This window comes from Ursus arctos, unplaced genomic scaffold (genome assembly GCF_023065955.2).
Source record: "Ursus arctos isolate Adak ecotype North America unplaced genomic scaffold, UrsArc2.0 scaffold_37, whole genome shotgun sequence".
NCBI classification, from domain to species: domain Eukaryota; kingdom Metazoa; phylum Chordata; class Mammalia; order Carnivora; family Ursidae; genus Ursus; species Ursus arctos.
Genome location: NW_026623053.1, coordinates 4,436,427 through 4,462,708, shown reverse-complemented (window position 1 = coordinate 4,462,708; position 26,282 = coordinate 4,436,427). Strand labels below are relative to the sequence as shown.

Below are 26,282 nucleotides of genomic sequence, written 5' to 3'. Positions count from 1 at the left end.
GAGCTGTGAGTGTATCCTCCGCTTCCTCTGACATGGCAAGTGGCATCAGGGGCCCTTCAGGGACCTCCGGAGCTAGTGCTGCAGCGTGCGCGGGCGCTGCGGCTGCGAAAGGTGCAGGTGGGTCTTCAAGCTCCTGACAGAGACTCAGAGCTGTGAGTATATCCCGCTGTGGCTCTGAAATGGAAGTTGTCATCACGGGCTCTTCAGGGACCTCCATGGCTGGTGCCGGAGCCTGCTCAGGCTCCCGCGCTGTCAAAGGTGCAGGTGACCTTTCTAGCACCTGACAGAGAGTCAGAGTTGTGAGTGTATACTCCGGTTGCTCTGACATGTCACGTGGCCTAAGGGGCTCTTGAGGGACCTCCGTAGCTAGGACTGCAGCCTGCTCGGGCTCTGGGGCTGCCAAGGGCGCAGGTGGCTCTTGGAGCTTCTGACAAGGAGTCAGAGCTGTGAGTATGTCCTGTGCCGGCTCCGACAGGGCAGGTGGCATCAGGGGCCCTTCAGGGACCTCCATAGCTGGAGCTGGAGCCTGCTCAGGCTCTGGGGCTGCCATAGACGCCGGTGGCTCTTGCAGCTCATGACCGTTCGTCAGAGCTGTGAGTGTATCCTCCACTTCCTCTGACATGGCAAGTGGCATCAGGGGCCCTTCAGGGACCTCCATAGTTGGTGCTGCAGCGTGCGTGGGCGCCGGGGCTGCGAAAGGTGCAGGTGGGTCTTCAAGCTCCTGACAGGATGTCAGAGCTGTGAGTATATCCTTTGTTGGTGGTGACATGGAACGTGGCCTAAGGGGCTCTTCAGGGACCTCCGAAGCTGGTGCTGCAGGCTGCTCGGGCTCCGGCGCTGCCAAGGGCGGAGGTGGCTCTTGGAGCTCCTGACAGGGAGTCAGAGCTCTGTGTATATCCTCCGGTAGCTCAGACACGGCAAGTGGCATCAGGGGCCCTTCAGGGGCCTCCATTGCTAGTGCTGCAGCGTGCGCGGGCGCTGTGGCTGCAAAAGGTGCAGGTTTCTCTTGTAGCTCCCGACATAGAGTCAGAGTTGTGAGTATAGCCTCCGCTGGCTCCGACATGTCACGTGGCCTAAGGGGCTCTTCAGGGACCTCCATAGCTAGGACTGGAGCCTGCTCGGGCTCCGGGGCTGCCAAGGGCGCAGGTGGGTCTTCAGGCTTCGGACAGGGAGTCAGAGCTCTGAGTATGTCCTGCGCCGTCTCTGACAGGGCAGGTGGCATCAGGGGCCCTTCAGGGACCTCCATAGTTGGTGCTGCAGCGTGTGTGGGCGCCGGGGCTGCGAAAAGTGCAGGTCGGTCTTCAAGCTCTTCACAGGGAGTCAGAGCTGGGAGTATATCATCTGTTGGCTGTGACATGGGACGCGGCCTAAGGGGCTCTTCAGGGACCTCCGAATCTGGTGCTGCAGGCTGCTCGGGCTCCGGCGCTGCCAAGGCCGGAGGTGGCTCTTGGAGCTGCTGACAGGGGGTCAGAGCTCTGTGTACATCCTCCGGTGGCTCAGACATGGCAAGTGGCATCAGGGGCCCTTCAGGGACCTCCGTAGCTAGTGCTGCAGCGTGCGCGGACGCTGGGGCTGCGAAAAGTGCAGGGCGGTCCTCAAGCTCCTGACAGGGAGTCAGAGGTGGGAGTATATCCTCTGTTGGCTGTGACATGGGACGCGGCCTAAGGGGCTCTTCAGGGACCTCCGAAGCTGGTGCTGCAGGCTGCTCGGGCTCCGGCGCTGCCGAGGCCGGACGTGGCTCCTGGAGCTCCTGAGAGGGAGTCAGAGCAGTGAGTATGTCCTGCGCCGTCTCCGACAGGGCAGGTGGCATCAGGGTCCCCTCAGGGACCTCCATAGGTAGTGCTGGAGCCTGCGCGGGCTCCAGGCTTTCCAAAGGTGCAGGTGACTCTTCTAGCTCCCGGCAGGGAGTCAGAGCTGTGAGTATATCCTGCCGTGGCTCTGACGTGGGAGGTGTCATCTCGGGCTCTTCAGGGACCTCCGTGGCTGGTGCTGGGGCCTGCTGAGGCTCCTGGCTTTCCAAGGGCGCAGGTGACTCTTGCACGTCCTCACGGTGGATCAGAGCTCTGACCACCAGCTGCACTGGGCCCGACACGACAGATGACGTCCCTGCTCTTTTGAGTTGCTGAGCTCCAGCAGCAGTGATGGGATTTTCCAGCTCAGGCTCTGAAGCTGCATCAGGCACCACAGTGGGAGGTGGGACTAGCTTTCGGCGCGGTCGCGGATCTCGCTCTGGGGCTGCTGCTGTCGCTCCAAGAAGAGAAAGTATGGTCATCATGATTGTCTTTCCATGTCCCTTCCAAATGAAGGCAACTTTGCCCACCAGTCAGTATTGTCTAAGAACCCATCCCTGGGTGGTCTCCCCAAACTGTAGCCCATGGGGACAGTGATCTGAGACCGCTCCTTGCTCCCAGCCACACTGCAGTCTGTGGAGGCTTGCTCTGTGTGGCCCACTCTCTCCCCTCCACAGGCCTCCATCAGTCACCCCCAGTCCTCCTCACCCCCAGCCTCCGGCTCAGCGGGCTCGAGGTGTCGCAGCCGAGAGAGGAGGAGCCAGGCACGTTGCTCCAGGTCTGAGCCTGGCACGAGGAGCCCTACGTATGCCAGTAGTGTCTTTAGGCAGGGAAATTCTGGGGGCTGGAAGAAATCTTCAGGGTAGTGGTCCAGCCAGGTGCCCAGGACGGAGGAGATGACCCTGGGGACAGACAGGTTGGGCAGAGGAGTCAGAGGACAGGGCACCTCCCACGCGGATGCCCCAGGGAGCCCCTGTGGGAGCCTGGGCCCCTGGGTCCCCGGCTCCTGGCTGTCAGAGCCCATTCCTACTCCATGTCCACCTGTGATGTGGCAGAGCTGCCTGAGGCAGGCCTGGTCACTGAGGAGGGGCTGGCCCAAAGCCTCTGTGAGTGGGAGTCCTTGACCCCTGGTGTGACCATTTCTGTCCTCCAAGCGGAAGCTGGACACCCTGCTCAGTCTCCCTGCCCACTTGCCGCGTGACTTGCACTGCATGTGGGCAGGGAGGGGTGGCGTGTCTGGCGTGGTCATTGCTGTGACTATCCAACCAAGGAGGGAACTAAGGGACTCTGTCCCATCCCTGGCCTTCCCAGGACCCTCCCGATACCGCCCACTTCCCCTCCCGTGCCTACGTGCTGCCTCGTTCAGTAGGTGCCAGGAGAGGGTGTCCTTGCGTGGACACTAATCTCCCACTGGCTGGGGGACGTCCAGTCCCCGAGGCCACCCTGGGTCTCCTGAGTACCTGCTGAGCACCCAGTGTCGACGTTCCACCAGATGTGTGGAAGCCATGCCCTTTGTTCTGGGTCCCAGGATTAGGGTAGAGACAGGGCTGAGAGGCGGCGGGGATGGGGAATGACTCTGTTAGGGGCTGAGGCTGCCCTCCAGCCCGCTCTGCTCTCCCACAGTGCCCACACCCCACCCAGGGCTCTCCAGGCCCCCTTTCCTCTTCTGCAGAAGCAGCCCTCAGACCTGGACCCTCTCACAGGAATGGCAGATGTGTGGGATGAGGGTCCAGCAGCCCCCAGATCACAGTCCCCTCGCTGCCCTCTCGAAGAAGGAAGGGCCCTGTGCATTAGCCAAAGCTCACTCACGTGCCCCGCTGCTCCTGGTCTCCGCCGATCTCGTCCCAGGAAGAGAGGACGCATCCGTAGCTAGAGGAGGCCGGAGGGGTGGGGGGTGGGGGGGATCGCATGAAATGCCCTGTGAACCCTCCCTCTCATCATATCTAGTGTCACTGTCTGACTGCCGACTAGAATGGAGCCCTGGGGTGCTCCCGGGTGCTGTCTGCTGTGTGCGTGGGATCACAGTCAGCGCCCAGGGAAGCGTCTGCAGGTCTGCACCTAGAAGGGCATCCATCCTTTATGCTCGATGAATGAAAGGGCCCCCACCAGCCCCATCCCAGAGAGCTGAGTGGGCCTGGGGCCCCCTGCTCCTGCCCGGGCATGCCTGCTCTGGTCTCACCCAGGACACAGACCCCAGATGGAGTGTCAGATGTCCTTTTCCAAGGGGAAAAGAGCCCAGCTCAAGACCGTGGTGACGGTGAGGGCTGAGGCAGAGGCTTCTTCATGGGGAGCGGGACGATGATCCACGGGCACGACCACAGCCCCCGTAGCGGACCTTTCCACAGGGCCAGGCGCCCAGGTGTCCTTACCCTCCAGGACCCCACTGAGTCCCTGTAATAACTCTGCCCCAGTCCGAGGAGCCCACTGAGGCTCCGCGAAGTTGGGTGGCATTCCCCAGACTCCCAGGCAGGAGGTGGGCAAATCCCACTGGGCTGGGGAGGGGCAGGGTGCTCACCTTGTCACCAGCTGGTCCAGCACCTCCTGGGTGGTAGCATAAGCTCTGTATGTGGCCAGGAACATGGAGACGTAGCTGAGGTCTCCGTCTAGGAAGGCGGGCAGCAGGTGTTCTACTCGCTTCTTCAGCAGCTCTGCCCGTTGGGGCCGCACCACGCAGGTCCCATTGCTCTTCACGGTTGAGGCCTTTCTAGCCTGAGGTGGGACAGGGGAGACATGCGGTCTTCACTGCGGTCACCAGGAGGGTTGGGGGTTGGAGCCCAGAGCAAACCCCCAGGCTCTCGGTGACGTAGGCAAAGAGGTGGGACAGGAGGGCCCACAGTAGACAAAAGGAGCAAGGTGCCTGGCTGGTTCCGTGGGTTCAGGGTCCGCCTCTTGGTTTCGGCTGAGCTCCTGATGCACGCGTCCTGAGATCGAGTCCGTCGTCAGGCTTCGCACTTAGGGCAGGGTCTGCTTGAGGATCCTGTCTCTCCCTCTGTGTCTCCAACCCCCGTCTCTGTCTCTGTCTCTGTCTCTGTCTCTATCTCTATCTCTGTCTGTCTCTCAAAAAAATAACTCGTGCAATCTCTTTAGGGAAAAAGGAGAATGGCAAGAATACGGGGATGTGAGGTGGGGGGGTGTGTGAATGGACGTCGGTATCTCAGGTCAGATCGTTAGCTGAGTATTGACAGCCGCTCCCTGCACTAACGGCATCGTCCCTGTGATTTCTGACGATGTATGTCAGGCTTGAGAACACAGAGACTGTTTCATGGGTGGGGGTGCTCGGGATTTTAGGGCACGTGGGATGTTCCGTGCAGCGCTGTGAGTTGGCAACAGAAGGGAATCACATGAACGTCCTGCCTCTGTGAAGGGCTCAGTGGCTGCGGTAACGGATGGGCCTTCTGGAATGTTGTGCAGCACAAGGAGGCGCCTGCTCCGGACCCTGGAGGGGCCCCAGGGATGGGTTCCTTCACAACCAAAGGGCAGAGCAATAGGCATAGTACCATGAGCCCCAGGCCCCTTTGGGGAAAAGTCTCCCAGCTCAGCAGGATCTCGAGCAAGGGATGAGAGGTGGTTTAAGGTGGCTTTTCTGATATTCGTACAGATATGTGGATAGGGACTGTGCATGGGGCCAAGGCCGTTGGCAGGGCCCTGAGGGCAGGTTTGGGGAGGAGATGGGGATCCAGGTTCACATGGGAGCAGGAGTCCAGGAGGGAGCCCCGAGGAGCCCAGAGGCTGGTTTCTGGGATCTGGGTCCCTTTGTGCCGCATCGGTGCCCTGGGTGCTGGGTCCCTCCGGCACCTCCACTCACCCTGAGCCAGCGCTGGACTTTGTTGGCAGTAGGGGACTCCTTCCTGTCCTTTTGGGAGGTGGGGCAGGGGATCCCATCGTTCAGCTCCTGCCCTGTCTCCTGTGTGGAGCTCTGTAAAGACAGTGCCCGGCAGCCAGGCGGGAGGCCTCGAAGGTCTGTCTGGCTGCCTTTGCTGGTCCTCAGACCCAGGGGACTCCCTTGCAGACCCACCACACCCCAGGATGCACGCAGCTCCACCATGGAGAGAAAAGTGACACAGCTCGAGGGCCTTGGATTCACTCTGGCCCTGGTGAGAGGCACCTCAGGAATCCTCTTTCCACCCTGCCCACCGTGGCATCGGTGTGACCATGAAGGCATCCCCAGGGTATCCACTGCCCTGCAACCTCCTCCAGCCCAGGGCGGGACCTCCCCCACATACCCCTCTTTCCCTGAAACTGGGGGGATGGGGCTGCCCGGGGGTGGCTCGGAGAGGTGGCCTGGCCTGGCCTGGCCTGGCCTAGCCTAGGCCGCTCGGTATTACCTTCCGGCACCTCCTGGCAAAGGCCCTGCGGCGTCGGGGGCGCGGGTTGAGCCAGTGTCTGCAGCAGGTGAAAAGTCCCTCAGCCCGGGGTTTCTGGAAGCCAGAGCCCCGGAAAATGGGCACGCAGCAAGAGAACATCTTTCACTATCGAATGTCTCCGGCCAAGTGAGCCTGATACGGGACCGCACTAGAATGTGGGTGCCTGGTGACCGGGGTTCCAAGTTCTGTGGGGGTCGGTTATCAGGGAAGTGACTTCACTTCCTGGGATCCCCTCCCCGAGTGCACACCTGGACTAGCACCTACACAAACAGTGCTCTGGGCTGCCGACTGCTCATCCCCTTTCTGCGTGCCATGCCACATGCGTACCCGGTGACACCAACACAACCCTCTCCACAGGCCCTAGGGAAGGTCTGGGTGCAGCCAGGGCCCCAGCTTAGAAACACCCCGGGCTCTGACGCAAGTCTCCATCTTCCCTGTTGGGGACCCCGGAGAAGCCGTTGTGCCCGTCAGGGATGGTCTGTGTCTTGCCTGTGCGATAGGGATTTTTCCAGCGGACTTCTTGCGGAAGTCCACAGGCATAGGTGGGATACCATCTAAGAAACTGGGGGAGTGGTGTCCCACGTAGGGAATACCTGCCACCACATTTTCTTCCTTTCTCACCTTCTCTGAGTCTGTAGCTCCTCCGATGCCACCCACAGTCCCTATTGTGTTGTGTGTGTATCTGTGCACGTGTGCGTGCCCCAGTACTCCTATTGTGCAGGCCCAGAAGATGAGAGTCCCACCTAGGGGTGGATGGGAAATAGCTTTCCCAGGTCTTAGGCTTTCTAATTTCCAAGGCAAACCCTGCAGAAGGCATTGGAGCCTTGGCTTAGAGGGGCTGAGCCCACCCTTACCCCTAGACGCTGCCAGTCGTGTGTCACGAGCCATCCCTCCTTTCCTCTGGGTGTCCTGCGGGCAGGGGTGCCGTCAGTGGGTTGCCCTGGCCCGGGCTCCTCCTCAGACGGGTACGTGCTGGGATGCCTCCTGCCTGGGATGTCGATGCTTCTTCTCACCCCCACACCATCTCCAGGTCTACAGCCAGTTCCAAAACACAACCTCTTCCCGAGCTCCCAGTGAGTAGCTAGGTTCAGCCACGGCCCCACCGTTGAGGACACTCGGAGAGCTGGGTTCAGGCCTGGTTCTGCCTTCTTACCAGTCTGTGATTCTGGGCAAGGCACGGACCCTGCTGGGGTCTTCCCCTTGTTGCAGAGGCTGTCTCTTACGTAACTGGTTTTCTTTTATTTGAAAGATTTTCTGTGTTGGTTTGAGAGACAGAGTGGGGGGGGGGGTGGGGAGGAGAGAGGGAGAGGGGAGACAGAATCTCAAGCCGACTCTGTGCTGAGTGTGATGCGCAATGCTGGTCTTGATCCCAAGACCCTGAGTTCGTGACCTGAGTCCAGATCACGAGTCGGAGGCGTAAGCAACTGAGCCACCCAGGCGCCCTGGCAAAAGAACACTTTCGATATATTTCCAGGCAATGCAGGGAAGTGACTAGTGCAAGGGGGAAGACAAACATGAGGGACTCTGCATTTCCCTAACTTACTGCCTAAAGAGATTTCATTTCTAGTCTACGGGTCAGGAATGTAGAACACAGGCGAAGCTCAGCCATTTCCATGAGTTGGAGACAGCAAGGTGGAAGTTTGGAGAAGTCAATATGGCTGTGGTTTACAGTACAGAATACTGAGGAGAGCTGCACAGAGAAAGAGGACCTCAGAAAGCCATCTAGGATCACTTTGGAGTTGTCATAGAATTCCGCAGTAGGGCACATGTGTGAGGAACGTAGGTGGTGTGGGGAAAATAATAGCCCAGGGGAAGCAGAGAGGAAAATGTCACTAGCCTTCACACACAATCAGGAAAAGTCTGTGCTACCGGCAGCAGGCAGAGTGGAAAACCTCGTAATTCGTGGGACATTGCAAAGAGAGCTCAGAATACCAACAGAACAGTAGCAAAATACATTGAAGACCACTGTGATACCACCTAACAAACCTTTGGAAAGCTAGTCTGGAAGGATAAAATAGTTTTCCAGGAGCCTCCCCATCAGAACAATCCTCAAGAGTATGTGTAGAAATATAAGCCATAGTTAATATCTAACAATTAACATTCACGATAGCTGCCTTCCAACAAAAGATTACCAGGATGCAAAGAGGGAGAAAAGTTCACCTCGTACTGAGGAGAAAGATTGAACAATAGAAACCTACCCAGAAATGAAAAAGACGATGGAAGTATTGCCCATGGACATTCAAACCACCGTTAGAAAGAGGTTTTATATACGTAAGAATGTACACAAAGGATGAAGTAAAACAGAGATATAGAAAATAGGAAAACAAGGAAAACCCAACTTCTGGAGCTGAACAGTAGCACGTCTAAGATGAAAAATGTAGTAGATGGCCTTTCTTTCACGTTAGACACTAAATAGCAAAAAGAGAGAGAGAGAGAGAGAGAGAGAGAGGGAGAGAACGTGAATGTATGATCACTGCATTTGTCCAGAATAAAGCAGAGAAAAGGAAGGGTGCAAACCACGCCCTGCACACAAACACTAGAGTATGTGTGAGCTTTGTAGCAATTTCACGTGGCCTGGTAGATAAGAAATTGGCTGAGGTACAGAAAAAAACTGTTTGAAGAAGTAATGTCTGATTATTATCTGAATTGTATGAACCCTCTACACCCAGAGATTCAAGAATTCAGGAATCCAGCCAACAAAATCCCCAAACATAAAGATCATGAAAAAAAAAACCCTCCTTATCAACCTACATCCCAATAAAATGGGAAGCAATAAAATTGCTTCAGACCAATGATAAAGAAAAAATCTAAAAAGCAGATGGAGATGAGTCCATTGCGTTACCTGTCACGTCCCTAATTCTGTAGATGGTCTCTGTTTCTTTCTGGTCTGTGGTACTCTTGGAGTGTCTCTTCACTTACAGGATCCCCCTTCCTATTTCTTGCAGGGTGGTTTCGCGGCCAAATCCTTTGAGTTCCTTTCTGTCCTGGAAGCTCTTTATCTCTGCTCCTATTCGGAATGCCTCCTTGCTGGGTAAAGTATTCTTGGCTGCATGTTTTTCTCATTTAGTACCCTGACTCGATCACGCCAGCCCTTTCTGGGGTGCCAGCTCTCTGTGGATAGGTATGTGGCTAGAAGACCCTCTTGTCTCAAGCTGCTTTCAGGATTTTCTCTTTGTGTCTGAAATTGCAAACGTCACTGTATATGTTAGGGTGTTCCTCTATTCCTGTGGATTTGGGGAAGAGTCCTCTCTACCTCTTGGACTTGAATGCCCGTTTCCCTCCCAGATTGGGGAAGTTCTCAGCTACGATCTACACAGACAGATCTTCTGTCCCTCTGTGTCTTCTCCCTCGGGGCCAGAAGTAATTCCAATATTGTTTCCTTTTGTGGCATCACTGATTTTTCGATTCCTCCACCCATGGTCCATTCGTTGGCTTTCTCTCTTTTCCTCGGCTTCCTTCCTTTCCGTCAGCTTGTCTTTGGTGTCACTGACTCTGTCTTCTGCCTCATTGACCCTGGCCGTTAGAGCGTCCACATGCAATGTAGACTGCATCTCAGTTAGAGCCTTTGGAATTTGGGCCTGATTCGATTTCATTTCTGCACTCTGAGAGTCTCTCGTGTCATTTAGACTTTTTTCAAGCCCAGCTAGCAACTCTGTAATTGTCATCCTGAGTTCCAGCTCTGACATCTTACTTGAAACCGTATGCATTAGATCAGTGGCAGAGAGGGTTACCTCTGGCTCTTTCTTTTGCTGTGAATCCCTCCCTCTAGTCACTTTTCCCAGAGAAGAATGGATGGGGGAGAGAGAGATTAGGATCTCACAGGGTGGACAAAACAGGGTGAGCCACTTGGTCCCGAGTGTCTGTTGGTCGGTGTGTTGGAAGTCACTAAATCCCAAAATGGTAAAGAAAGCCAAACTCATATATACACAGAAATCAAATTGACTATAGCGCCAGGAATCCAAAAATGAAGAATATGTGTATAAAATGTCAATGTAAAAAATGAAAGTTAAGAAAAGATTGAAAAATGAAGAGTTGCTAAGAGAAAAAGAAAAAGTAGTTGGAAAGGGACAAAAGACAAGAAAAAAAAAAAAACGAAATGGAAAATTTTGAATGGAGAGAGAAATGAACGATGAGAAAAAGCCTCGAGCTCTAGGTGCTGTTTTCCCCTAGCGCTGGAGTTTGGCCGTCCTCTTTGGTCTGTAAACTTGCTGTTCACTTGTTGTTTCACCTCGTTTTCGGGGGGCAGGTGCCTAGTGCCCTGTTTCGCAGGTGTTTTTGCCTGGACGGGGATGCACTGCCCCTTGCCAGGGGGCCCGGTGGGGCTCAGGGTCAGCGGGTTGCTCTGTGTGCCTTGCGTTCCCAGAGGGCTTTCCCCGCCTCTTGAGAGGGTGAGAATAAAAACGGCCGCCCGCATCTGTAGGCGCGGAGGTGTGATGCTGTTGTGCGCCAAGTTGTGTAGACGTCTGCGGTGCTCCCCACACCAAAGGTCCTGGGGGAAGGCGGAGGGTCACAGCATTCCTGTCCTTTGCAGGGCTCCCAGACGGAGAGCTTCTGATCAAGTGGACTCCCCGTCAAGTGACTTGGTGCGAGGAGAGGGATCTCTCCCTTCTCCTCACTTGGGTCTCGAGCAGGAAGCGTAGGCACTGCTCTCACAACAACTGAACCGGAGGGTTATCGGGAATCGGGGCTGGCAGGGGCAGGGGGTCACTGCTGGAGGAGCCTGAGGGGTGTGGAGGGGCTATGCCCAGTGCCAAAGCCGCCGGTTGAGGCTCTGTCCATCCTGCAGCTTCCATGAGCACCCGGTGTGCTTTGGAAATGAGGAGGTCGTGGAATATAGGTGAGGTTCAGTGGGGTGGAACCCGGAGCCGACGACCAGGAGAGAATTCTTGAGACGTCTTTGGTGCAAAATTGGTGGTTTATGACAGGACCCGTGGCAGAAAGAGCTGCTGCCCCGGCTTGTGAGGGGTGGCTGATGATAAGACTATGGGGTTGGGGGAAGGGAAGGAAAAAGGGAGGTTGAGATAATACTTGCATACGTTAAAGAAGACTCCCAAGGTACGGAGGCCTTGCCATTGTCTAGGGAAGGTGGTTTTGCCCTCTAGCAAGGCATGAACATTAAGACGGTTGGGAACTTCCTGGAGGCTGCAGATTAGAAGGACATTTCATTGTATCTACTTTCCCTTCAGGAAGCTAAGTAATTGATAGAAGGGCTTGGTTCTTGGAAAGTGCTAAGACATTGGGAAACTGAGGGAGACTTAAGTCTTGCAGGATTATGGTGTCTATAGGTGAACTATTTCTTTGCCCCTTAGGGCAGCCGGGAGTGCCTGAGGAATGTCACGTCCACCCCATGGTGGGGGGTGGGGGTGGGGTGTCAGTTCCGGCTTTGTCCTCCTCAGCTAGCCTTCTCTTGCCTCCTCAGTAAAGGTCCCTCCTGTTCACAGAGGTTCGAGCAGTTCTCGCTGTTGCCACCTAGTGGACATATGGATGAACACATTCAGGTCATGTCTGTGACTCCCTGAGCTGAGCGGCCCTGAGAGGTTGGTTCCTTCCTGCGAGGAGAGGGCCCAAAAGGATGGACCCGGAGCAAGCAGACAAGTGTGGCCCGGCCGACGCCCCTCTGCTGGCCTGGAAGCAGGACCCGGTTGCTCTACTTAGAAGCTGAGTTCTAGAGCAAGAGGGGCTGGAGTGGCTGGGGTGTGTCCCGGGACAGGGTCTGGATGAGGGGTGTTCCAGGACGGGGGTGGGGGGGTGGGGGGGCAGGGCTGCTTGTGGAGGGAGGATCCATGAGGGCGGTATGGACAGGCTCTTCCCTGCTCCACGGGTCCCGCCCAGGTAGCCTGGTGGCCTCAGTGCTGGCTTGTCTTCCTCGTGATTTCAGGGTTCATCTCTAGTCTCCGGGGACCCTCCTTTCCCGAGCAAGGCTCCACGGAAAGAAAGAGAGTATAGCTAGAGGACCCTGCAGCCAATACTCCAACAATGGGACTAGCGTGTGTTCCAGAAATTGTGCTTTTAGGAAACAGCCCTAAAGCAGAAGAGATTTACGGCACATTGTACTCTTCACTTTAAGGAGGAGACTCAAAGAATTGGAGAGGTCTCAGTTGTTGGGCAGGTGGTGCTGCTGAGTAAATGATGTGTAGCCCCTGAAAATGCAGAAGGGGACAGGAGAGGTGTAGCAGTGCCTGTCCACTGTGGGGACCTCCGGCCGCACAAGAGCCCAGCTGTGGAACCCTCCCTGCCCCACCCTGTCCCCCACACAGGCAAACCCCCTCCCCCGCTCTCACTCACCCATACACTCCGAGGGAAAGGACTGGAAGAGGGACGCCATGTGTTATGGGCTCTCGTGGTAGAAGGTAGAAGGAATGTGTCTTCCTTTCTTCATATTTACATCACTCTTTTGCTACCGAAACGTAATCTGGCTGAAACCTTAGAGAACTTTTAAATTACCTGATACGTTTGTAATAAAGAGGAAGATTTAATATGCAGTCTTAATATTTTTATAACATGCACATTAGAATCATTGAAACCTGGCCTATCCAGGAAAATGAAAGATTTTGAAGGTGTCTCCTGGACCCAGATATTTCTGGCTCCTGGGTCACACTTACAAAAGGGAAGCCTATCCCAGATCATGAAAACATTTCATTTTGGGGCTTCACATGCGCGGTATTGTATCAGCAATATTCCTTTGTAGTAAAATGGGGTTTTTTTTTTGTTTCTGTTTTTGTTTTTCTGTGTTTGTTTGTTTTTTAAGAGAAAAAAAGCTGAAAAAAAAAATGAATCACTCATAGGTTACGTAGCTAGATACAAAAAGGCCACACTGCCTGATCCCACACACACGAAAACCCAGAGGCGGAGACGAGAGGGGAGCCGTGGCTGCAGGGACTGGGCTGAGGGAATGAGCAGTATCTGACGAGTGGCACGGGAGTGTCTGGGAGGGAAATATTGTAGAAGGACAGGTTGTGAGACACTGTGTACCTAATGACACCTGGAGGTACAATTTAAAAGGATCAGAGTAAAATTCCATGAAAACTCAATTTATCCTTTATTTATAGACCAGAATGTATTAAGCTATGAAATAGGTGCATGAACAACGCAAAAATTAGAAACACTGGAATGACAGGGGAGGGGAAGCCATCCTTTGGGGATTCAGCGAGCAGGAACTGCTGCTCCGGGGCCGAGGCCGGATGCTCCACTGAGAGAGGTGGTAGGCGGCGCCCTTCGGCAAGCCCGATAACTGGTGCTGTAGCCTGCTTGGACTCCGGGGCTGCCAAAGGTGCAGGTGGCTCTTGGAGCTGCTGAGAGGGAGTCAGAGCTCTGCGTATATCCTCCGCTGGCTCTGACAAGGCAAGTGACATCAGGGGCCCTTCAGGGACCTCCATAGTTAGTGCCGCAGCGTGCGCGGGCGCCGGGGCTGCCAAAGGTGCAGGTGGGTCTTCAAGCTCCTGACAGGGAGTCAGAGCGCTGAGTATATCCTGCCGTGGGTCTGAAATGGGAGGTGTCATCACGGGCTCTTCAGGGACCTCCATGGCTGGTGCCGGAGCCTGCTCAGGCTCCCGCGCTGTCAAAGGTGCAGGTGACTCTTCTTGCACCTGAGAGAGGGTCAGCGCCCTGAGTATATCCTCTGTTGGCTCTGATATGGGACGTGGCCTGAGGGGCTCCTCAGGGACCTCCGTAGCTGGTGCTGCAGGCTGCTCGGGTTCCGGTGCTGCCAAGGGCGGAGGTGGCTCTTGGAGCTCCTGACAGGGAGTCAGAGCTGTGAGTATGTCCTGCGCCGGCTCCGACAGGGCAGGTGGCATCAGGGGCCCTTCAGGGACCTCCAGAGCTAGTGCTGCAGCGTGCGCGGGCGCCGGGGCTGCAAAAGGTGCAGGTGACTCTTCTAGCTCCCGACAGAGAGTCCGAGTTGTGAGTATAGCCTCCGCTGGCTCTGACATGTCACGTGGCCAAAGGGGCTCTTCAGGGACCTCCATAGCTAGGACTGGAGCCAGCTCGGGCTCCGGGGCTGCCAAGGGCGCAGGTGGCTCTTGGAGCTTCTGACAGGGAGTCAGAGCTGTGAGTATGTCCTGCGCCGGCTCCGACAGGGCAGGTGGCATCAGGGGCCCTTCAGGGACCTCCATAGCTGGAGCTGGAGTCTGCTCGGGCTCTGGGGCTGCCATAGATGCCGGTGGCTCTTGCAGCTCATGACCTTTCGTCAGAGCTGTGAGTGTATCCTCCGCTTCCTCTGACATGGCAAGTGGCATCAGGGGCCCTTCAGGGACCTCCATAGTTGGTGCTGCAGAGTGCGTGGGCGCCGGGGCTGCGAAAAGTGCCGGACGGTCTTCAAGCTCCTGACAGGATGTCAGAGCTGGGAGTATATCATCTGTTGGCTGTGACATGAGACGTGGCCCAAGGGGCTCTTCAGGGACCTCCGAAGCTGGAGCTGCAGGCTGCTCGGGGTCCGGCGCTGCCAAGGGCGGAGGTGGCTCTTGGATCTCCTGACAGGGAGTCAGAGCAGTGAGCATGTCCTGCGCCGGCTCCGACAGGGCAGGTGGCATCAGGGGCCCTTCAGGGACCTCCATAGTTAGTGTTGCAGCATGCGCGGGCGCTCGGGCTGCGAAAGGTGCAGGTGGGTCTTCAAGATCCTGACATGGTGTCAGAGCTTTGAGTATATCCTGCCGTGGCTCTGAAATGGGAGGTGTCATCACGCGCTCTTCAGCGACCTCCATGGCTGGTGCCGGAGCCTGCTCAGGCTCCCGCGCTGTCAAAGGTGCAGGTGACTCTTCTTGCACCTGAGAGAGGGTCAGAGCCCTGAGTATATCCTCTGTTGGCTCTGATATGGGACGTGGCCTAAGGGGCTCTTCAGGGACTTCCGTAGCTGGTGCTGCAGGCTGCTCGGGTTCCGGTGCTGCCAAGGGCGGAGGTGGCCCTTGGAGCTCCTGACAGGGAGTCAGAGCAGTGAGTATGTCCTGCGCCGGCTCCGACAGGGCAGGTGGCATCAGGGGCCCTTCAGGGACCTCCATAGCTGGAGCTGGAGTCTGCTCGGGCTCTGGGGCTGCCATAGATGCCGGTGGCTCTTGCAGCTCATGACCTTTCGTCAGAGCTGTGAGTGTATCCTCCGCTTCCTCTGACATGGCAAGTGGCATCAGGGGCCCTTCAGGGACCTCCATAGTTGGTGCTGCAGAGTGCGTGGGCGCCGGGGCTGCGAAAAGTGCCGGACGGTCTTCAAGCTCCTGACAGGATGTCAGAGCTGGGAGTATATCATCTGTTGGCTGTGACATGAGACGTGGCCTACGGGGCTCTTCAGGGACCTCCAAATCTGGTGCTGCAGGCTGCTCGGGCTCCGGCGCAGCCAAGGCCGGAGGTGGCTCTTGGAGCTGCTGACAGGGGGTCAGAGCTCTGTGTACATCCTCCGGTGGCTCAGACATGGCAAGTGGCATCAGGGGCCCTTCAGGGACCTCCGTAGCTAGTGCTGCAGCGTGCGCGGACGCTGGGGCTGCGAAAAGTGCAGGGCGGTCCTCAAGCTCCTGACAGGGAGTCAGAGGTGGGAGTATATCCTCTGTTGGCTGTGACATGGGACGCGGCCTAAGGGGCTCTTCAGGGACCTCCGAAGCTGGTGCTGCAGGCTGCTCGGGCTCCGGCGCTGCCGAGGCCGGACGTGGCTCCTGGAGCTCCTGAGAGGGAGTCAGAGCAGTGAGTATGTCCTGCGCCGTCTCCGACAGGGCAGGTGGCATCAGGGTCCCCTCAGGGACCTCCATAGGTAGTGCTGGAGCCTGCGCGGGCTCCAGGCTTTCCAAAGGTGCAGGTGACTCTTCTAGCTCCCGACAGAGAGTCAGAGCTGTGAGTATATCCTGCCGTGGCTCTGAAATGGCAGGTGTCATCACGGGCTCTTCAGGGACCTCCGTGGCTGGTGCCGGAGCCTGCTCAGGCTCCCGCGCTGTCAAAGGTGCAGGTGACCTTTCTAGCCCCTGACAGAGAGTCAGAGCTGTGAGTATATCCCCCGCTGGCTCTGACATGTCACGTGGCCTAAGGGGCTCTTGAGGGACCTCCATAGCTAGGACTGCAGCCCGCTCGGGCTCCGGGGCTGCCAAGGGCGCAGGTGGCTCTTGGAGCTTCTGACAGGGAGTCAGAGCTGTGAGTATGTCCTGCGCCGGCTCCGACAGGGCAGGTGGCATCAGGGGCCCTTCAGGGACCTCCATAGCTGGAGCTGGAGCCTGCTCGGGCTCTGGGGCTGCCATAGACGCCGGTGGCTCTTGCAGCTCATGACCGTTCGTCAGAGCTGTGAGTGTATCCTCCGCTTCCTCTGACATGGCAAGTGGCATCAGGGGCCCTTCAGGGACCTCCAGAGCTAGTGCTGCAGCGTGCGCGGGCGCTGCGGCTGCGAAAGGTGCAGGTGGGTCTTCAAGCTCCTGACAGAGACTCAGAGCTGTGAGTATATCCCGCTGTGGCTCTGAAATGGAAGTTGTCATCACGGGCTCTTCAGGGACCTCCATGGCTGGTGCCGGAGCCTGCTCAGGCTCCCGCGCTGTCAAAGGTGCAGGTGACCTTTCTAGCACCTGACAGAGAGTCAGAGTTGTGAGTGTATACTCCGGTTGCTCTGACATGTCACGTGGCCTAAGGGGCTCTTGAGGGACCTCCGTAGCTAGGACTGCAGCCTGCTCGGGCTCTGCGGCTGCCAAGGGCGCAGGTGGCTCTTGGAGCTTCTGACAAGGAGTCAGAGCTGTGAGTATGTCCTGTGCCGGCTCCGACAGGGCAGGTGGCATCAGGGGCCCTTCAGGGACCTCCATAGCTGGAGCTGGAGCCTGCTCAGGCTCTGGGGCTGCCATAGACGCCGGTGGCTCTTGCAGCTCATGACCGTTCGTCAGAGCTGTGAGTGTATCCTCCACTTCCTCTGACATGGCAAGTGGCATCAGGGGCCCTTCAGGGACCTCCATAGTTGGTGCTGCAGCGTGCGTGGGCGCCGGGGCTGCGAAAGGTGCAGGTGGGTCTTCAAGCTCCTGACAGGATGTCAGAGCTGTGAGTATATCCTTTGTTGGTGGTGACATGGAACGTGGCCTAAGGGGCTCTTCAGGGACCTCCGAAGCTGGTGCTGCAGGCTGCTCGGGCTCCGGCGCTGCCAAGGGCGGAGGTGGCTCTTGGAGCTCCTGACAGGGAGTCAGAGCTCTGTGTATATCCTCCGGTAGCTCAGACACGGCAAGTGGCATCAGGGGCCCTTCAGGGGCCTCCATTGCTAGTGCTGCAGCGTGCGCGGGCGCTGTGGCTGCAAAAGGTGCAGGTTTCTCTTGTAGCTCCCGACATAGAGTCAGAGTTGTGAGTATAGCCTCCGCTGGCTCCGACATGTCACGTGGCCTAAGGGGCTCTTCAGGGACCTCCATAGCTAGGACTGGAGCCTGCTCGGGCTCCGGGGCTGCCAAGGGCGCAGGTGGGTCTTCAGGCTTCGGACAGGGAGTCAGAGCTCTGAGTATGTCCTGCGCCGTCTCTGACAGGGCAGGTGGCATCAGGGGCCCTTCAGGGACCTCCATAGTTGGTGCTGCAGCGTGTGTGGGCGCCGGGGCTGCGAAAAGTGCAGGTCGGTCTTCAAGCTCTTCACAGGGAGTCAGAGCTGGGAGTATATCATCTGTTGGCTGTGACATGGGACGCGGCCTAAGGGGCTCTTCAGGGACCTCCGAATCTGGTGCTGCAGGCTGCTCGGGCTCCGGCGCTGCCAAGGCCGGAGGTGGCTCTTGGAGCTGCTGACAGGGGGTCAGAGCTCTGTGTACATCCTCCGGTGGCTCAGACATGGCAAGTGGCATCAGGGGCCCTTCAGGGACCTCCGTAGCTAGTGCTGCAGCGTGCGCGGACGCTGGGGCTGCGAAAAGTGCAGGGCGGTCCTCAAGCTCCTGACAGGGAGTCAGAGGTGGGAGTATATCCTCTGTTGGCTGTGACATGGGACGCGGCCTAAGGGGCTCTTCAGGGACCTCCGAAGCTGGTGCTGCAGGCTGCTCGGGCTCCGGCGCTGCCGAGGCCGGACGTGGCTCCTGGAGCTCCTGAGAGGGAGTCAGAGCAGTGAGTATGTCCTGCGCCGTCTCCGACAGGGCAGGTGGCATCAGGGTCCCCTCAGGGACCTCCATAGGTAGTGCTGGAGCCTGCGCGGGCTCCAGGCTTTCCAAAGGTGCAGGTGACTCTTCTAGCTCCCGGCAGGGAGTCAGAGCTGTGAGTATATCCTGCCGTGGCTCTGACGTGGGAGGTGTCATCTCGGGCTCTTCAGGGACCTCCGTGGCTGGTGCTGGGGCCTGCTGAGGCTCCTGGCTTTCCAAGGGCGCAGGTGACTCTTGCACGTCCTCACGGTGGATCAGAGCTCTGACCACCAGCTGCACTGGGCCCGACACGACAGATGACGTCCCTGCTCTTTTGAGTTGCTGAGCTCCAGCAGCAGTGATGGGATTTTCCAGCTCAGGCTCTGAAGCTGCATCAGGCACCACAGTGGGAGGTGGGACTAGCTTTCGGCGCGGTCGCGGATCTCGCTCTGGGGCTGCTGCTGTCGCTCCAAGAAGAGAAAGTATGGTCATCATGATTGTCTTTCCATGTCCCTTCCAAATGAAGGCAACTTTGCCCACCAGTCAGTATTGTCTAAGAACCCATCCCTGGGTGGTCTCCCCAAACTGTAGCCCATGGGGACAGTGATCTGAGACCGCTCCTTGCTCCCAGCCACACTGCAGTCTGTGGAGGCTTGCTCTGTGTGGCCCACTCTCTCCCCTCCACAGGCCTCCATCAGTCACCCCCAGTCCTCCTCACCCCCAGCCTCCGGCTCAGCGGGCTCGAGGTGTCGCAGCCGAGAGAGGAGGAGCCAGGCACGTTGCTCCAGGTCTGAGCCTGGCACGAGGAGCCCTACGTATGCCAGTAGTGTCTTTAGGCAGGGAAATTCTGGGGGCTGGAAGAAATCTTCAGGGTAGTGGTCCAGCCAGGTGCCCAGGACGGAGGAGATGACCCTGGGGACAGACAGGTTGGGCAGAGGAGTCAGAGGACAGGGCACCTCCCACGCGGATGCCCCAGGGAGCCCCTGTGGGAGCCTGGGCCCCTGGGTCCCCGGCTCCTGGCTGTCAGAGCCCATTCCTACTCCATGTCCACCTGTGATGTGGCAGAGCTGCCTGAGGCAGGCCTGGTCACTGAGGAGGGGCTGGCCCAAAGCCTCTGTGAGTGGGAGTCCTTGACCCCTGGTGTGACCATTTCTGTCCTCCAAGCGGAAGCTGGACACCCTGCTCAGTCTCCCTGCCCACTTGCCGCGTGACTTGCACTGCATGTGGGCAGGGAGGGGTGGCGTGTCTGGCGTGGTCATTGCTGTGACTATCCAACCAAGGAGGGAACTAAGGGACTCTGTCCCATCCCTGGCCTTCCCAGGACCCTCCCGATACCGCCCACTTCCCCTCCCGTGCCTACGTGCTGCCTCGTTCAGTAGGTGCCAGGAGAGGGTGTCCTTGCGTGGACACTAATCTCCCACTGGCTGGGGGACGTCCAGTCCCCGAGGCCACCCTGGGTCTCCTGAGTACCTGCTGAGCACCCAGTGTCGACGTTCCACCAGATGTGTGGAAGCCATGCCCTTTGTTCTGGGTCCCAGGATTAGGGTAGAGACAGGGCTGAGAGGCGGCGGGGATGGGGAATGACTCTGTTAGGGGCTGAGGCTGCCCTCCAGCCCGCTCTGCTCTCCCACAGTGCCCACACCCCACCCAGGGCTCTCCAGGCCCCCTTTCCTCTTCTGCAGAAGCAGCCCTCAGACCTGGACCCTCTCACAGGAATGGCAGATGTGTGGGATGAGGGTCCAGCAGCCCCCAGATCACAGTCCCCTCGCTGCCCTCTCGAAGAAGGAAGGGCCCTGTGCATTAGCCAAAGCTCACTCACGTGCCCCGCTGCTCCTGGTCTCCGCCGATCTCGTCCCAGGAAGAGAGGACGCATCTGTAGCTAGAGGAGGCCGGAGGGGTGGGGGGTGGGGGGGATCGCATGAAATGCCCTGTGAACCCTCCCTCTCATCATATCTAGTGTCACTGTCTGACTGCCGACTAGAATGGAGCCCTGGGGTGCTCCCGGGTGCTGTCTGCTGTGTGCGTGGGATCACAGTCAGCGCCCAGGGAAGCGTCTGCAGGTCTGCACCTAGAAGGGCATCCATCCTTTATGCTCGATGAATGAAAGGGCCCCCACCAGCCCCATCCCAGAGAGCTGAGTGGGCCTGGGGCCCCCTGCTCCTGCCCGGGCATGCCTGCTCTGGTCTCACCCAGGACACAGACCCCAGATGGAGTGTCAGATGTCCTTTTCCAAGGGGAAAAGAGCCCAGCTCAAGACCGTGGTGACGGTGAGGGCTGAGGCAGAGGCTTCTTCATGGGGAGCGGGACGATGATCCACGGGCACGACCACAGCCCCCGTAGCGGACCTTTCCACAGGGCCAGGCGCCCAGGTGTCCTTACCCTCCAGGACCCCACTGAGTCCCTGTAATAACTCTGCCCCAGTCCGAGGAGCCCACTGAGGCTCCGCGAAGTTGGGTGGCATTCCCCAGACTCCCAGGCAGGAGGTGGGCAAATCCCACTGGGCTGGGGAGGGGCAGGGTGCTCACCTTGTCACCAGCTGGTCCAGCACCTCCTGGGTGGTAGCATAAGCTCTGTATGTGGCCAGGAACATGGAGACGTAGCTGAGGTCTCCGTCTAGGAAGGCGGGCAGCAGGTGTTCTACTCGCTTCTTCAGCAGCTCTGCCCGTTGGGGCCGCACCACGCAGGTCCCATTGCTCTTCACGGTTGAGGCCTTTCTAGCCTGAGGTGGGACAGGGGAGACATGCGGTCTTCACTGCGGTCACCAGGAGGGTTGGGGGTTGGAGCCCAGAGCAAACCCCCAGGCTCTCGGTGACGTAGGCAAAGAGGTGGGACAGGAGGGCCCACAGTAGACAAAAGGAGCAAGGTGCCTGGCTGGTTCCGTGGGTTCAGGGTCCGCCTCTTGGTTTCGGCTGAGCTCCTGATGCACGCGTCCTGAGATCGAGTCCGTCGTCAGGCTTCGCACTTAGGGCAGGGTCTGCTTGAGGATCCTGTCTCTCCCTCTGTGTCTCCAACCCCCGTCTCTGTCTCTGTCTCTGTCTCTGTCTCTATCTCTATCTCTGTCTGTCTCTCAAAAAAATAACTCGTGCAATCTCTTTAGGGAAAAAGGAGAATGGCAAGAATACGGGGATGTGAGGTGGGGGGTGTGTGAATGGACGTCGGTATCTCAGGTCAGATCGTTAGCTGAGTATTGACAGCCGCTCCCTGCACTAACGGCATCGTCCCTGTGATTTCTGACGATGTATGTCAGGCTTGAGAACACAGAGACTGTTTCATGGGTGGGGGTGCTCGGGATTTTAGGGCACGTGGGATGTTCCGTGCAGCGCTGTGAGTTGGCAACAGAAGGGAATCACATGAACGTCCTGCCTCTGTGAAGGGCTCAGTGGCTGCGGTAACGGATGGGCCTTCTGGAATGTTGTGCAGCACAAGGAGGCGCCTGCTCCGGACCCTGGAGGGGCCCCAGGGATGGGTTCCTTCACAACCAAAGGGCAGAGCAATAGGCATAGTACCATGAGCCCCAGGCCCCTTTGGGGAAAAGTCTCCCAGCTCAGCAGGATCTCGAGCAAGGGATGAGAGGTGGTTTAAGGTGGCTTTTCTGATATTCGTACAGATATGTGGATAGGGACTGTGCATGGGGCCAAGGCCGTTGGCAGGGCCCTGAGGGCAGGTTTGGGGAGGAGATGGGGATCCAGGTTCACATGGGAGCAGGAGTCCAGGAGGGAGCCCCGAGGAGCCCAGAGGCTGGTTTCTGGGATCTGGGTCCCTTTGTGCCGCATCGGTGCCCTGGGTGCTGGGTCCCTCCGGCACCTCCACTCACCCTGAGCCAGCGCTGGACTTTGTTGGCAGTAGGGGACTCCTTCCTGTCCTTTTGGGAGGTGGGGCAGGGGATCCCATCGTTCAGCTCCTGCCCTGTCTCCTGTGTGGAGCTCTGTAAAGACAGTGCCCGGCAGCCAGGCGGGAGGCCTCGAAGGTCTGTCTGGCTGCCTTTGCTGGTCCTCAGACCCAGGGGACTCCCTTGCAGACCCACCACACCCCAGGATGCACGCAGCTCCACCATGGAGAGAAAAGTGACACAGCTCGAGGGCCTTGGATTCACTCTGGCCCTGGTGAGAGGCACCTCAGGAATCCTCTTTCCACCCTGCCCACCGTGGCATCGGTGTGACCATGAAGGCATCCCCAGGGTATCCACTGCCCTGCAACCTCCTCCAGCCCAGGGCGGGACCTCCCCCACATACCCCTCTTTCCCTGAAACTGGGGGGATGGGGCTGCCCGGGGGTGGCTCGGAGAGGTGGCCTGGCCTGGCCTGGCCTGGCCTAGCCTAGGCCGCTCGGTATTACCTTCCGGCACCTCCTGGCAAAGGCCCTGCGGCGTCGGGGGCGCGGGTTGAGCCAGTGTCTGCAGCAGGTGAAAAGTCCCTCAGCCCGGGGTTTCTGGAAGCCAGAGCCCCGGAAAATGGGCACGCAGCAAGAGAACATCTTTCACTATCGAATGTCTCCGGCCAAGTGAGCCTGATACGGGACCGCACTAGAATGTGGGTGCCTGGTGACCGGGGTTCCAAGTTCTGTGGGGGTCGGTTATCAGGGAAGTGACTTCACTTCCTGGGATCCCCTCCCCGAGTGCACACCTGGACTAGCACCTACACAAACAGTGCTCTGGGCTGCCGACTGCTCATCCCCTTTCTGCGTGCCATGCCACATGCGTACCCGGTGACACCAACACAACCCTCTCCACAGGCCCTAGGGAAGGTCTGGGTGCAGCCAGGGCCCCAGCTTAGAAACACCCCGGGCTCTGACGCAAGTCTCCATCTTCCCTGTTGGGGACCCCGGAGAAGCCGTTGTGCCCGTCAGGGATGGTCTGTGTCTTGCCTGTGCGATAGGGATTTTTCCAGCGGACTTCTTGCGGAAGTCCACAGGCATAGGTGGGATACCATCTAAGAAACTGGGGGAGTGGTGTCCCACGTAGGGAATACCTGCCACCACATTTTCTTCCTTTCTCACCTTCTCTGAGTCTGTAGCTCCTCCGATGCCACCCACAGTCCCTATTGTGTTGTGTGTGTATCTGTGCACGTGTGCGTGCCCCAGTACTCCTATTGTGCAGGCCCAGAAGATGAGAGTCCCACCTAGGGGTGGATGGGAAATAGCTTTCCCAGGTCTTAGGCTTTCTAATTTCCAAGGCAAACCCTGCAGAAGGCATTGGAGCCTTGGCTTAGAGGGGCTGAGCCCACCCTTACCCCTAGACGCTGCCAGTCGTGTGTCACGAGCCATCCCTCCTTTCCTCTGGGTGTCCTGCGGGCAGGGGTGCCGTCAGTGGGTTGCCCTGGCCCGGGCTCCTCCTCAGACGGGTACGTGCTGGGATGCCTCCTGCCTGGGATGTCGATGCTTCTTCTCACCCCCACACCATCTCCAGGTCTACAGCCAGTTCCAAAACACAACCTCTTCCCGAGCTCCCAGTGAGTAGCTAGGTTCAGCCACGGCCCCACCGTTGAGGACACTCGGAGAGCTGGGTTCAGGCCTGGTTCTGCCTTCTTACCAGTCTGTGATTCTGGGCAAGGCACGGACCCTGCTGGGGTCTTCCCCTTGTTGCAGAGGCTGTCTCTTACGTAACTGGTTTTCTTTTATTTGAAAGATTTTCTGTGTTGGTTTGAGAGACAGAGTGGGGGGGGGGTGGGGAGGAGAGAGGGAGAGGGGAGACAGAATCTCAAGCCGACTCTGTGCTGAGTGTGATGCGCAATGCTGGTCTTGATCCCAAGACCCTGAGTTCGTGACCTGAGTCCAGATCACGAGTCGGAGGCGTAAGCAACTGAGCCACCCAGGCGCCCTGGCAAAAGAACACTTTCGATATATTTCCAGGCAATGCAGGGAAGTGACTAGTGCAAGGGGGAAGACAAACATGAGGGACTCTGCATTTCCCTAACTTACTGCCTAAAGAGATTTCATTTCTAGTCTACGGGTCAGGAATGTAGAACACAGGCGAAGCTCAGCCATTTCCATGAGTTGGAGACAGCAAGGTGGAAGTTTGGAGAAGTCAATATGGCTGTGGTTTACAGTACAGAATACTGAGGAGAGCTGCACAGAGAAAGAGGACCTCAGAAAGCCATCTAGGATCACTTTGGAGTTGTCATAGAATTCCGCAGTAGGGCACATGTGTGAGGAACGTAGGTGGTGTGGGGAAAATAATAGCCCAGGGGAAGCAGAGAGGAAAATGTCACTAGCCTTCACACACAATCAGGAAAAGTCTGTGCTACCGGCAGCAGGCAGAGTGGAAAACCTCGTAATTCGTGGGACATTGCAAAGAGAGCTCAGAATACCAACAGAACAGTAGCAAAATACATTGAAGACCACTGTGATACCACCTAACAAACCTTTGGAAAGCTAGTCTGGAAGGATAAAATAGTTTTCCAGGAGCCTCCCCATCAGAACAATCCTCAAGAGTATGTGTAGAAATATAAGCCATAGTTAATATCTAACAATTAACATTCACGATAGCTGCCTTCCAACAAAAGATTACCAGGATGCAAAGAGGGAGAAAAGTTCACCTCGTACTGAGGAGAAAGATTGAACAATAGAAACCTACCCAGAAATGAAAAAGACGATGGAAGTATTGCCCATGGACATTCAAACCACCGTTAGAAAGAGGTTTTATATACGTAAGAATGTACACAAAGGATGAAGTGAAACAGAGATATAGAAAATAGGAAAACAAGGAAAACCCAACTTCTGGAGCTGAACAGTAGCACGTCTAAGATGAAAAATGTAGTAGATGGCCTTTCTTTCACGTTAGACACTAAATAGCAAAAAGAGAGAGAGAGAGAGAGAGAGAGAGAGGGAGAGAACGTGAATGTATGATCACTGCATTTGTCCAGAATAAAGCAGAGAAAAGGAAGGGTGCAAACCACGCCCTGCACACAAACACTAGAGTATGTGTGAGCTTTGTAGCAATTTCACGTGGCCTGGTAGATAAGAAATTGGCTGAGGTACAGAAAAAAACTGTTTGAAGAAGTAATGTCTGATTATTATCTGAATTGTATGAACCCTCTACACCCAGAGATTCAAGAATTCAGGAATCCAGCCAACAAAATCCCCAAACATAAAGATCATGAAAAAAAAAACCCTCCTTATCAACCTACATCCCAATAAAATGGGAAGCAATAAAATTGCTTCAGACCAATGATAAAGAAAAAATCTAAAAAGCAGATGGAGATGAGTCCATTGCGTTACCTGTCACGTCCCTAATTCTGTAGATGGTCTCTGTTTCTTTCTGGTCTGTGGTACTCTTGGAGTGTCTCTTCACTTACAGGATCCCCCTTCCTATTTCTTGCAGGGTGGTTTCGCGGCCAAATCCTTTGAGTTCCTTTCTGTCCTGGAAGCTCTTTATCTCTGCTCCTATTCGGAATGCCTCCTTGCTGGGTAAAGTATTCTTGGCTGCATGTTTTTCTCATTTAGTACCCTGACTCGATCACGCCAGCCCTTTCTGGGGTGCCAGCTCTCTGTGGATAGGTATGTGGCTAGAAGACCCTCTTGTCTCAAGCTGCTTTCAGGATTTTCTCTTTGTGTCTGAAATTGCAAACGTCACTGTATATGTTAGGGTGTTCCTCTATTCCTGTGGATTTGGGGAAGAGTCCTCTCTACCTCTTGGACTTGAATGCCCGTTTCCCTCCCAGATTGGGGAAGTTCTCAGCTACGATCTACACAGACAGATCTTCTGTCCCTCTGTGTCTTCTCCCTCGGGGCCAGAAGTAATTCCAATATTGTTTCCTTTTGTGGCATCACTGATTTTTCGATTCCTCCACCCATGGTCCATTCGTTGGCTTTCTCTCTTTTCCTCGGCTTCCTTCCTTTCCGTCAGCTTGTCTTTGGTGTCACTGACTCTGTCTTCTGCCTCATTGACCCTGGCCGTTAGAGCGTCCACATGCAATGTAGACTGCATCTCAGTTAGAGCCTTTGGAATTTGGGCCTGATTCGATTTCATTTCTGCACTCTGAGAGTCTCTCGTGTCATTTAGACTTTTTTCAAGCCCAGCTAGCAACTCTGTAATTGTCATCCTGAGTTCCAGCTCTGACATCTTACTTAAAACCGTATGCATTAGATCAGTGGCAGAGAGGGTTA

General features: G+C 56.7%; 2 protein-coding genes across 2 annotated transcripts; both read right to left on the bottom strand.

Moving 5' to 3' along the window:
• Positions 1-273: 273 nt before the first annotated feature.
• LOC130542537 (ral guanine nucleotide dissociation stimulator-like) lies at positions 274-2,879 on the bottom strand. Its single transcript, XM_057306377.1, has 3 exons — positions 2,499-2,879; positions 1,497-2,241; positions 274-280 (listed from the first exon to the last, which is right to left on the bottom strand). Exons 1-3 carry the CDS (start codon positions 2,812-2,814, stop codon positions 274-276), a joined length of 1,068 nt encoding a protein of 355 aa, XP_057162360.1. The 5' UTR covers positions 2,815-2,879.
• Positions 2,880-16,673: 13,794 nt separating this feature from the next.
• On the bottom strand, positions 16,674-19,279 carry LOC130542536 (ral guanine nucleotide dissociation stimulator-like). The gene is made up of 3 exons (XM_057306376.1): positions 18,899-19,279; positions 17,897-18,641; positions 16,674-16,680 (listed from the first exon to the last, which is right to left on the bottom strand). Exons 1-3 carry the CDS (start codon positions 19,212-19,214, stop codon positions 16,674-16,676), a joined length of 1,068 nt encoding a protein of 355 aa, XP_057162359.1. The 5' UTR covers positions 19,215-19,279.
• Positions 19,280-26,282: the final 7,003 nt, after the last annotated feature.